The sequence below is a fragment of the Scyliorhinus torazame genome, chromosome 4 (genome assembly GCF_047496885.1).
Source record: "Scyliorhinus torazame isolate Kashiwa2021f chromosome 4, sScyTor2.1, whole genome shotgun sequence".
In the NCBI taxonomy this organism is placed as follows: Eukaryota; Metazoa; Chordata; class Chondrichthyes; order Carcharhiniformes; family Scyliorhinidae; genus Scyliorhinus; species Scyliorhinus torazame.
This window is the reverse complement of record NC_092710.1, coordinates 149,052,821-149,065,445: the sequence shown is the minus strand read 5'-3', so window position 1 is coordinate 149,065,445 and position 12,625 is coordinate 149,052,821. Positions and strand designations below refer to the sequence as shown.

At 54.0% G+C, this 12,625-nt stretch overlaps 1 protein-coding gene across 3 annotated transcripts in view; it reads left to right on the top strand.

Annotated features, from left to right (window-relative positions):
- The first annotated feature begins 12,420 nt into the window (after nucleotides 1–12,420).
- The window catches only part of mboat2a (membrane bound O-acyltransferase domain containing 2a), a 247,239-nt gene continuing 247,034 nt past the window's right edge, over nucleotides 12,421–12,625 (top strand). For 2 of the 3 annotated variants that reach the window (XM_072498734.1, XM_072498732.1), the window contains exon 1: nucleotides 12,421–12,559. In XM_072498734.1, the coding sequence (XP_072354835.1) occupies nucleotides 12,479–12,559 (81 nt within the window). In that variant the 5' untranslated portion in view covers nucleotides 12,421–12,478. The remainder of the gene's footprint in view (nucleotides 12,560–12,625) is intronic. The other variant, XM_072498733.1, reaches the window with a different exon arrangement.

Sequence of the window (12,625 nt, the reverse complement as noted above, 5' to 3'; positions counted from 1 at the left end):
CAGGACACCACGACCCAGGACACCGCGGCACAGGACACCACGACCCAGGACACCACGACCCAGGACACCACGACCCAGGACACCACGGCCCAGGACGCCACGACCCAGGAGACCCCGGAGTTTGGGTTGGATGAGGACACTGACTTTCCGTCTCTTCTGTCTCCAACTCCCTCCACCATTTCAGAGACTATCACCTCGGTTGGACAAATTAGTGGAGAGGCTTCTGGGACACTCACTGGTGCGCACCACACATCACATCCGGTACAGCAGGTGCAAGTAGGAGCAGCCGAGGGGCTGTACGGTCGGAGGGCAGGCTGGCCCCAGCAACCAGCTGCCGCCCAGGCGGGCCCCGGGCTCCTGGAACACCCAGTCCCACACATGGTACAGGTGCAGTCAGAGACCCAGGGACTAGAGGAGGAAATGACGGCCGGCTTCCAGGTGCAGGTGGAGGAGTCCATCCGCCTGCAGGAGTAGGGAGTGGGGCTGGTCATGCGTGCGATCCAGGCCGAAACCGCACGGGTGGCGTCCACAGTGGAGGTAATGGGTGTGACGGTTTTGGTCATGGGACAGAGTGTGCAAGGCCTGGTTCATTCTGTGCAGGCGGGGCCGTGGCCCAGGACAGGGCTGCCCACTTACAGGCAACCAAGTGCCAGAGCTACCTGGAGATTGCAGCGGCGCTCCTCAGTATGGCCAAGTCTCAGCAGGCTATTGCTGAGAGCATCGGAGGCATTGCCCAAGTGATGGCCCAGTCTCAGCAGGCCATTGCACACTCTGTCCCACCACGAGAGCATCGGAGGCATTGCCCAGGTGCTGGCCGTGTCGCACAGACACAGAGGGAGGTGGTCCAGTCTCAGAGGGAGGTGGTCCAGTCTCAGAGGGAGGTGGTCCAGTCTCAGAGGGAGGTGGCGCACCCTGTGCTCCATGGCCGCTAACCTTCAGACTCTTGTCGATACCAGAACGGGCAGTGCCAGGTGTCGGGAGGGGCGCCTTGGGGGTTGGCTCCTTTCGCACCCCCATCCTAAGGTGACGCCAGGCACCATCGGGCACCCCGAGGGAGGAGGAGGTGCTGGAGGCCCGTGCCGGTGATTCCTGCAGGGGACGTCCTGGTACACCGCAGCACCTCGGACCCCCCCCCCCCCCAATTCTGTCCCTGGTGCACCTGGTGGGCAGCGGGCAGAACAGGGCAGCACCACACACCCCGGGACGATCGAGGAGCAGCCGGGCCCATCCAGGCCGGGCCGCCCCAGGAGACATGCGCCAACGGGGACCCTCGTCGCAGGGCAGGAGTCACAGCAGGCTGCCTCCACTCCTGCTGTACCGTCTGGAGAACCACAAAGGCGTAGTGGTAGGGCTCGCAAGGCAAGGAAGTTAGACACCGGTTAAGTTGGCACAGGTGCAGGGCACAGCTTAGATATAGGGGTTCGGGCACAGACTGTATATACCTCTTCACATTAAACTCATGTTAACACCGTTGAAACTTGCCTCTGTGCTCTGTCTGATGGGTGTGGTGGGTGGGGCGGTCAGTGATGGCCACTGGGAGTGAGGGGTGCTGGATGAGTGAGGCCCAGTGGGTGGACTGTGTAGCCCCCTCCCCCGATCATCCACATCACCCCGTCCCCAGGTATTCGACAGGGCCGTGTGACGGACTGGCCAGCTCGCCTGCAGGGATCACACAGGTGGAAGGTGCTACCGTTAGCATGAGTCAATCATTGTCTAACGATGTGGAGCATGGAGCTCATCGCAGAGCGGGCTATAATCATCCTCCATACCATGGACCAGACCCGCTGTCACTGCCAACTCAGTGCCCCAGCTCATTGTGCCACAGGTATATATAAAACGGAGGGGGTGTGCATGCGGGTAGTTTGGTGGTGTGGATGTGAGGGTGGTCGGGGGTGTGGCCCCTGCCCAGCAACCCCCCTCACTCCTAGTTGGTGAACTGTGTGTTGCCTAATGTGTCCCATGCTCGCTGTCCCTGCCAGTAGCATTGTGTGGCCTCCCGTGCCCGGCCAGCTCCCATGTCCCGCTCATTATCTCCCTGCCCCTCATCCTCCTCGTCTGACGAGGCCTGCCCTTGCTCCTCATCCTCCTCCAGCACATCGCCCCTCTGCTGGGCTATATTGTGGAGGACGTAGCAGACCACAACGATGCGTCCGACCCTCCTTGCCTCACACTGGAGGGCCCCTCCAGAGTGGTCCAGGCACCTGAAACGCATCTTCGGGACCTCAAAGCACCTCTCGACAACATCCCTGGTTGCTCAATGGGCATCATTGTAGCGGGTCTCCGCGTCAGCCTGTGACTTCCTTCTAGGCATCATCAGCCACGACCGCAACGGGTAACCCCTGTCTCCCAGCAACCAGACCCTCAGCTGGCGGGGTGTCCCTCGAACATATCGGGGATCACAGATTGTGCCAACACGAACGAGTCATGCACACTGCCCGGAAATCGGGCGCAGACATGCAGGACCCTCATCTGGTGGTCACCTGAACGTTCATGGAGTGGTACCCCTTCCTGTTCGTGAACAGCTGCCTGTTATCCGCTGGTGGCCGCAGGGCGACATTGTAGCCACCTGGGTTGGCCACTTCCCGACTTAAAATGGAGAACCGCAAAGACTAAAGGGAAATTTAGCCAACACAGGCAAAAAGGAGCAAGTGCAGAAATCCTATGTATTGGAACTTGCAAAAACCAGACAGCACTGAAACCAGCAGCCATCTGCATAGTAATGAGCAATTCCAAGGCACAATAGATACACTTAAGGTGAATAAGGCCAAGCCAGACTCCTCGGCGCCAGCAGGAGTCAAGACAGAGGAAGGCCAACGGACATTTAGGGACCGCCCAACGATCAGGGAACAACTCCAGTATTGGAGAAATCGATCCAAGTGATCGGAATCATAGATTATCATAGAATTTACAGTGCAGAAGGAGGCCATTCGGCCCATCGAGTTTGCTCCGGCTCTTGGAAAGAGCACCCTACCCAAGGTCAACATCTCCATTCTATCCCCATAACCCAGTAACCTCACCCAACACTAAGGGCAATTTTGGACACTAAGGGCAATTTATCATGGCCAATCCACCTAACCTGCACATCTTTGGACTGTGGGAGGAAACCGGAGCACCCGGAGGAAACCCACGCACACACGGGGAGGATGTGCAGACTCCACACAGACAGTGACCCAAGCCGAAATCGAACCTGGGACCCTGGAGCTGTGAAGCAATTGTGCTATCCACAATGCTACGGTGCTGCCCTTCCAATCACTTGCAGTCCAATCACTTGGAACCAGGTACAGGGTCCGCCCTGAAAGGTGGGAAGCCCCTGGGGACTATAAAGTAAAGCCACCAAGTTCAAATCGTCCTTCTTGGCAGGGTCACTCAACAACGCGAATCAACCCCCGAGAGCGAACTGCCAGCTGCCGCACCAACCAAGTAAGTCTCAAGTCAATGCGCGCTACGAGATAGGCGCTCCTAGCTATAAGTCCATACCAGCTTTTGAATCCTGCAGACTCAGCACCTGAACGAAAGGCGATTTGTTCCCCTGACCTGGTGGGACAATTCCGAAGCTAAGTATAGACCTTTTAGTGATAGAAATAGTCTAGAAAGTAGAGTTATATGCATAAGTAGTGACTTACTGTATATAATAAATGTGTTTTGATTTGAATCTTACTAATTGGTGTGTTGAGTTATTGATCATTACTTGAACTTGAACCTCGTGGCAGTATCACAAAGATACCTGGCGACTCTAGAACAAAGGTTAAACAGACAGAGCAAATTACAAATTAAGAGCCAACCAAAAGTTTTTTAAAAATATATATTTATTAAGATTTTTTGACAACACAATTTTTCCCCTTACAAACAATAACCCCCCGTAACAAAATAACATAAAATCGCATTGAGCAAGATATATACATGGCAAGATGGTATATTTACATAGCTTTATACACTGGCTCTCGCCCGCACGTGCCAGTTTCCCCCACCCTCCATGTTATCTCCCGCTCATCCATTCCCCTCAAACAGTCTCTCGTTCCCCCCCCCTCCCCCAGGGTTGCTGCTGCTGCTGACCGGCCTTCCTCTAAGGCTGAGTGAGGCAGTCTGGGAACGGTTTCCACCGCCTGTAGAACCCCTGCGCAGACCCTCTCAAGGCAAACTTAATCCTTTCCAACTTAATGAACCCGGCCATGTCGTTTATCCAGGCCTCCAGGCTAGGGGGCTTCGCCTCCTTCCACAATAACAAGGTCCTTCGCCGGGCTACTAGGGACGCAAAGGCCAGAATTCCGGCCTCTTTCGCCTCCTGCACTCCCGGCTCATCCACTACTCCGAATATTGCTAGCCCCCAGCTTGGCTTGACCCGGACTTTCACCACCTGAGATATTAGAACAAAGAACAAAGAACAAAGAAATGTACAGCACAGGAACAGGCCCTTCGGCCCTCCAAGCCCGTGCCGACCATGCTGCCCGACTAAACTACAATCTTCTACACTTCCTGGGTCCGTATCCCTCTATTCCCATCCTATTCATGTATTTGTCAAGATGCCCCTTAAATGTCACTATCGTCCCTGCTTCCACCACCTCCTCCGGTAGCGAGTTCCAGGCACCTACTACCCTCTGCGTAAAAAACTTGCCTCGTACATCTACTCTAAACCTTGCCCCTCTCACCTTAAACCTATGCCCCCTAGTAATTGACCCCTCTACCCTGGGGAAAAGCCTCTGACTATCCACTCTGTCTATGCCCCTCATAATTTTGTATACTTCTATCAGGTCTCCCCTCAACCTCCTTCGTTCCAGTGAGAACAAACCGAGTTTATTCAACCGCTCCTCATAGCTAATGTCCTCCATACCAGGCAACATTCTGGTAAATCTCTTCTGCACCCTCTCTAAAGCCTCCACATCCTTCTGGTAGTGCGGCGACCAGAATTGAACACTTTACTCCAAGTGTGGCCTAACTAAGGTTCTATACAGCTGCAACATGACTTGCCAATTCTTATACTCAATGCCCCGGCCAATGAAGGCAAGCATGCCGTATGCCTTCTTGACTACCTTCTCCACCTGTGTTGCCCCTTTCAATGACCTGTGGACCTGTACTCCTAGATCTCTTTGACTTTCAATACTCTTGAGGGTTCTACCATTCACTGTATATTCCCTACCTGCATTAGACCTTCCAAAATGCATTACCTCACATTTGTCCGGATTAAACACCATCTGCCATCTCTCCGCCCAAGTCTCCAAACAATCTAAATCCTGCTGTATCCTCCGACAGTCCTCATCGCTATCCGCAATTCCACCAACCTTTGTGTCGTCTGCAAACTTACTAATCAGACCAGTTACATTTTCCTCCAAATCATTTATATATACTACAAAGAGCAAAGGTCCCAGCACTGATCCCTGTGGAACACCACTGGTCACAGCCCTCCAATGAGAAAAGCATCCTTCCATTGCTACTCTCTGCCTTCTATGGCCTAGCCAGTTCTGTATCCACCTTGCCAGCTCACCCCTGATCCCGTGTGACTTCACCTTTTGTACTAGTCTACCATGACGGACCTTGTCAAAGGCCTTACTGAAGTCCATATAGACAACATCCACTGCCCTACCTGCATCAATCATCGTGACCTCCTCGAAAAACTCTATCAAGTTAGTGAGACACGACCTCCCCTTCACAAAACCGTGCTGCCTCTCACTAATATGTCCATTTGCTTCCAAATGGGAGTAGATCCTGTCTCGAAGAATTCTCTCCAGTAATTTCCCTACCACTGAAGTAAGGCTCACCGGCCTGTAGTTCCCGGGATTATCCTTGCTACCCTTCTTAAACAGAGGAACAACATTGGCTATTCTCCAGTCCTCCGGGACATCCCCTGAAGACAGCGAGGATCCAAAGATTTCTGTCAAGGCCTCAGCAATTTCCTCTCCAGCCTCCTTCAGTATTCTGGGGTAGATCCCATCAGGCCCCGGGGACTTATCTACCTTAATATTTTTTAAGACACCCAACACCTCGTCTTTTTGGATCTCAATGTGACCCAGGCTATCTACACACCCTTCTCCAGACTCAACATCCACCAATTTCTTCTCTTTGGTGAATACTGATGCAAAATATTCATTTAGTACCTCGCCCATTTCCTCTGGCTCCACACATAGATTCCCTTGCCTATCCTTCAGTGGGCCAACCCTTTCCCTGGCTACCCTCTTGCTTTTTATGTACGTGTAAAAAGTCTTGGGATTTTCCTTAACCCTATTTGCCAATGACTTTTCGTGACCCCTTCTAGCCCTCCTGACTCCTTGCTTAAGTTCCTTCCTACTTTCCTTATATTCCACGCAGGCTTCATCTGTTCCCAGCCTTTTAGCCCTGACAAATGCCTCCTTTTTCTTTTTGACGAGGCCTACAATATCTCTCGTCATCCAAGGTTCCCGAAAATTGCCGTATTTATCCTTCTTCCTCACAGGAACATGCCGGTCCTGAATTCCTTTCAACTGCCACTTGAAAGCCTCCCACATGTCAGATGTTGATTTGCCCTCAAACATCCGCCCCCAATCTATGTTCTTCAGTTCCCGCCTAATATTGTTATAATTAGCCTTCCCCCAATTTAGCACATTCATCCTAGGACCACTCTTATCCTTGTACACCAGTACTTTAAAACTTACTGAATTGTGGTCACTGTTACCGAAATGCTCCCCTACTGAAACATCTACCACCTGGCCGGGCTCATTCCCCAATACCAGGTCCAGTACCGCCCCTTCCCTAGTTGGACTGTCTACATATTGTTTTAAGAAGCCCTCCTGGATGCTCCTTACAAATTCCGCCCCGTCGAAGCCCCTGGCACTAAGTGAGTCCCAGTCAATATTGGGGAAGTTGAAGTCTCCCATCACCACAACCCTGTTGTTTTTACTCTTTTCCAAAATCTGTCTACCTATCTGCTCCTCTATCTCCCGCTGGCTGTTGGGAGGCCTGTAGTAAACTCCCAACATTGTGACTGCACCCTTCTTATTCCTGATCTCTACCCATATAGCCTCACTGCCCTCTGAGGTGTCCTCTCGCAGTACAGCTGTGATATTCTCCCGAACCAGTAGCGCAACTCCGCCTCCCCTTTTACATCCCCCTCTATCCCGCCTGAAACATCTAAATCCTGGAACGTTTAGCTGCCAATCCTGCCCTTCCCTCAACCAGGTCTCTGTAATGGCAACAACATCATAGTTCCAAGTACTAATCCAAGCTCTAAGTTCATCTGCCTTACCCGTAATACTTGTATAATACTTGTATAATACCCGTAATATTGCTCCCGACACTCCTCTCCAGAACCCCTCCAATGCCGGGCATGACCAAAACATATGGACATGGTTCGCCGGACTCCCTGAACACCTTCCACATCTGTCCTCTACCCCAAAGAACCTACTCAACCTCACCCCCGTCAAGTGCACCCTGTGAGAGCCAACCAAAAGTTAGCAACAACATGCACCCCATCGATGACCCCCGGGACCATCCCGTCGACGGCAGCGAAGCCCGCTGGTTGACCTGGTCCTCCTCTTCCTCCCCCTCATCCTGTTGGGCTGCCGGCTCTGCAGCCTGAGCGGCTGCCACCTGCGACTCTGCAGCCCCCCCTCTGCTGCAGCCTCTGCTGCCTCTCTGAGCCACTCCCGCTGACGTTGCCACAGGGCTGAATGCAGGGCAGCGGCCGCCTCAATAGCGGCCAACATCGCTGGTTGGTGACCAAACATGATAATCTGCAGGGGGTAAGGGGAAAACATGTCATCATGGTGTATACACCCATGCATAACCAGGTACCATGGGCTACACGGTGGCCCCGGTTGTCACCGCACACCCCAGCCACGCATGTCTCGCACACCCGCACCCCATCACCGCCGGTGCCCCCGGTCCTGGCATCCATCCCTGCTGCAGGGCCAGCATTTGATGGCACTGCCCTCACTAGGGGCTGCCGTCGGTGTGGCCCTGGGTGGTCCCCCGGTGGGTATTACCGGTTGAGTGAGGTGGCTGGGGTGCGTGGGCACTGGCCCTATCATGTCGGGGGCTCCCCGGCTGCTCGGCCTGTCTCCCCCCCCCCCCCCCGCGGCCCTGGCAGGACGGGTCCACCCCGCAGGAAGCATGGGCGGTGTCCGATATGCGAGCCTGCAGTCCCCCAACTCAACTCCTACCTCCTCTCGCAGCCCCCTCAGCCAGCATGCCAGCTTCACGATTTTTAAAGGTGGTTCGAAACATGCTGTCGGGAAATCGGCCCATCCGGGGCGCAGAACCGGTGAGGCCCCGGAGTATTGGTCGTCATGGCAGATATGGGATGCTTACTGTACTTCTGGGCTGTGCGGCGGGCGCCGCGATTTCATCGACTGGGGGGTCCGGAGAATTCCGAATCAGCGCAAAACCAGCATCAAGCCCGATTTCGGCGTCAGAGCCTATTCTCCGGCCGATTGTGTTTCGCGATTTTGTCGTGATGTCACGGAGAATCCAGCCCCACATCTCTGACAGTGCGACTCTCTCTGTATTGCATTGGAGTATGTTCCTGAAATGCCACTCACCCTTCTCTAGTGCAGAAAGGGAGCAATTGAAATTGCAAGGAGACTCATTTCTGCTAGTGATAAGTTGTTCCTAGAGGTTTTTAAAATGTAAACTTTAATATTGTCAATTGATTTTCTTACCTTTCCTTCCTGTCTCTGTTGGTTTGTTCTTTATATAATCTTTCTTTCCCTCTATTTCTCTTTCAGTTTCTAATCTGCCCCAATTCACCTAATTTCCTTCTGTCATTCTTCCGTGTAATTCTACATCCTTAAGGAGATAGATTGTTAGTCTTGTCATTCACCGAGGCACCAGATGCTCCCTTGTCTCACACTCTTAGCAATTTGCAGCGCAAATATTTTTAAGATGAACAGTGGTGGGGGTGGGGGGAAACTAAATAGGGCACAGACTAGCAAATCTAGGCCAATGTTAGTCAGGTTAACAGGTGGAAATTCTTCTATGGAACAGGTGTGTGAACAGGCACACAAAACATACTCATCAAGACTGGAGTGAGAAGTTTCAATCAGATGACCAAGTACTTTTGCTCCTTGAAAATTCCGCCCCATTTGAGAAGAAAATACGGTAAAAGTCCAATGAAAGGAAGAGGTGGGGGCTGAAATCAGCATGGTTGCAGTTTATCCAACACACTCCAATGCCACACAGCGCCCACCTACATCTTTTCATTCATTCAATCTTCATGCCCATAAATATCCCACTGCTGAAAATACCCACCTCAAAGCCCTGACAGCGTGTGCGCGCGCGATTGGCCAATAGCCAGGCGGGATTCTCCGGTGGGCCCCGCCTCCGCTCGGGCGGCGCGGACCAATGGGAGCAGCGGGCGTCCACCGGGGTGGGGGGGGGGTAAAGGCCGTTGTGATTGGACACCGCGCGTTGGAGCCCGGGGCTGGGGGTGGGGCCTGGGGCAGGGGTGGGGCAGGAGACTGGGGGCGGGGCTCCCAGTTGGTGGGGGTCGAGCTCGGTTCTGGTGGGGGCGGGGCCAAGCTCCCTGCTGGTGGGGGCGGCGTTCCCTGTGGGGGGGGGGACAGGGCCAGGCTCCCGGCGGGTGGGGGCAGGACTCCCTGTAGGAGGTAAAGGGGATCCCTGTTGCTGGGGGCGGGGCTCCCTGCTGGTGGGGGCGGGCCTCCCTGTTGGTGCGGTCCGAGCTAGAGGCGGGGATCCCTGTTGGTGGGGCGGGGCTTCCTGCTGGTGAGGACGGGATCTCCTGCTGGTGAGGGAGGGGCCGGCTTCCCACTGGTGGGGGCGGGGCCGAGCTGCTGGTGGGGGCGGGGCTCCATGTTGGTGGGGGCGGGGTTCCCTGTCATAATATACACCAGTATATCATGGTGCAGACACACACTGATGGACACACAGTGGGACCAATCAACATACACAACACCGCAGCCAATCACCAGTGAGAGTACATGCATTATAAAGACAGGGGACATCAGAGTTCCCGCTCATTCGAGTAGCAGCTAGCTAGGAGCACAGAGCTCACAGCCTGCAACACAGACATTCACCATGTGCTGGAGTTCATCAACTGGTTAGGACAAGGCAAAGGTCTTTAGTTAAAGCTGGTATCGTATTTACCCACAGTTCAAGTATGTTTAAATAGTTAACCTTTTAATAAAATAGTGTTGCACTACTTCAAGTGTTGGTGACCTGTATGTGATCCAGAACACCCAGCACATCATGATACCAGGAGCGGTTGCATACTAGCACTTCTTAGACATACCTGCAAGTGATCTGCCTTCCGCCAGCATTCCGTCATTCTGCAACATGGACAACATCAGCCCGCCGCCGCCGCCGCTCCGCATCGCCGGCAACCTCGGGGCCAACTGGAAGATTTTCAAACAGCGCTTCCAGCTCTACCTCGAAGCCACGGACAGGCAGGGCGCCTCGGACATCAGAAAGATTGCTCTTCTCCTCTCCACGGCCGGGGACTATGCCATCCATATTTTCAACTCTCTCACCATTGCAGATGACGAAGACAAGACGAAGTTCAAGACGGTTCTCCTCAAATTTGACACTCATTGCAGCGTAGAGGTGAATGAAAGTTTTGAACGCTACGTGTTCCAGCAGCATTTGCAGGGTAAGGACGAACCTTTCCAATCCTTTTTAACGCACCTCTGCATCCTTGCGCAATCTTGCAGCTACGGGCCCACCTCCGACTCCATGATACACGCGCGACCAGATCGTTTTCGGTGTTCAGTCGGACCCCCATGTCAGCAGCTCCTCAAAGTAAAGCAACTCACCCTAGCGACGGCCATCGAGACCTGTGTCCTACATGAAAATGCCACCAGTCGGTACTCCCATATACAAGCGGCTGAAACGGCGCGGCAAGGTTCCCACGAGGCGGAATGGGTCCAAGTGATTGAACACCTCCAGGGCCTCAGCCTGGATGTGGGCGGCCATTTCGCGCGCATTCCGCGGACGCCCGCGCTTGTACGCACTGACGAGGGGACGGCGACATGGAGGAACGTAATGCGCAGTGGCGCAGTGAACGTGCTGACGTCACGACGTGTGGCAACTGGCTCCGCCCATTTAAACCGCAAAATCTCGACAATGCCTACGATGTGGAAGACTTGGCCACTATGCTGCCTGCTGTCGAGCAGCTCAGCTTTCCAATTCATATCGCTTCAGCCAGCCTCACAGGAATGTTCGGGCAATTCAACCCACGGTCACCGAGTCCGATGCGGACCTCCCACACAGCAGTGACACCGAGGACACGAAGGCGCCTTTTCGAGTCGGTGTCGTAACGAAAAACAGGCTGTCCCCGAAGCAAAGACACCAGCCGCTGTCGGTATACAGCATCGATCCAGACGATGAGTGGTGTGCCACCCTGACGGTCAACCAGAATTCGTCGCCCACCTCAGAGACTTAATTTGTGAACTTTGCACTAATGGACTCTCTGGTCTGTTCTGTTCTTCCGTTTAATCATTCAAGTGGTTTGTATATAGTGTTCATTTTCGTTATTTGTGTGACACACTGTTTTTTTCCGCACCAGGCACCTTCCCATGTGAATAGCTTAGTTTTATGTACATAGACCTGTAAATATTTCGCACACACGTAGTCAGAAACATTCACCACACACTATTTATTGTCACGCAGGCACATTTTTTTTATATAAAAGGGGGAATGTCATAATATACACCAGTATATCATGGTGCAGACACACGCTGATGGACACACAGTGGGACCAATCAACACACACAATACCGCAGCCAATCACCAGTGAGAGCACACGCACTATAAAGACAGGGGACATCAGAGTTCCCACTCATTCGAGTAGCAGCTAGCCAGGAGCACAGAGCTCACAGCCTGCAACACAGAAATTCACCATGTGTTGAGTGCATCAACTGGTTAGGACAAGGCAAAGGTCTTTAGTTAAAGCTGGTATCGTATTTACCCACAGTTCAAGTATGTTTAAATAGTTAACCTTTTAATAAAATAGTGTTGCATTGCTTCAAGTGTTGGTGACCTGTATTTGATCCAGAACACACAACACACATGGGTGGGGGTGGCGCTCCCTATTAGTGAGGGCCGGGCTGGGGGCGGGGCTCCCTGTTGGTGGGGGTGTGGCTCCCTTTGGATGATGGTGGGGCGGGGCTCCTTGTGGGTGGGGGTGGGGCTCCCTTTGTGTGGGAGAGGGGCCGGGACTCCCTGTGGATGGGGGCGGGGCTCTCTGTGGGGGGGGGGGGCTCTGTGGATGGGGGCGGGGCTCTCTGTGGGGGGGCGGGGCTCTGTGTGTGGGGGGCGGGGCTCCCTGTGGATGGGGGCGGGGCTCTCTGTGGGGGGGGCTCTGTGTGTGGGGGGCGGGGCTCTGTGGATGGGGGCGGGGCTCTCTGTGAGGGGGCGGGACTCCCTGTGGATGGGGGCGAGGCTCTCTGTGGGGGGGGGCGGGGCTCTGTGGATGGGGGCGGGGCTCTCTGTGTGGGGGGCGGGGCCGGGCTCCCTCTTGTTATGGCTGTGAGTCGGCAGGGTCTCGCTGTTCAACATGGCTTCGAGTGGCAGCAGCACCACCGGCTCCACTCTTTTGTTGCCGCTCAGCCAGGCGATACATCTCTCCATCGATCAGGTAAGTGGCTCGTTATACGGACCGCCGCCATGTTAAGGTTTTGAATCTGCAACCGACGTCTCCCCC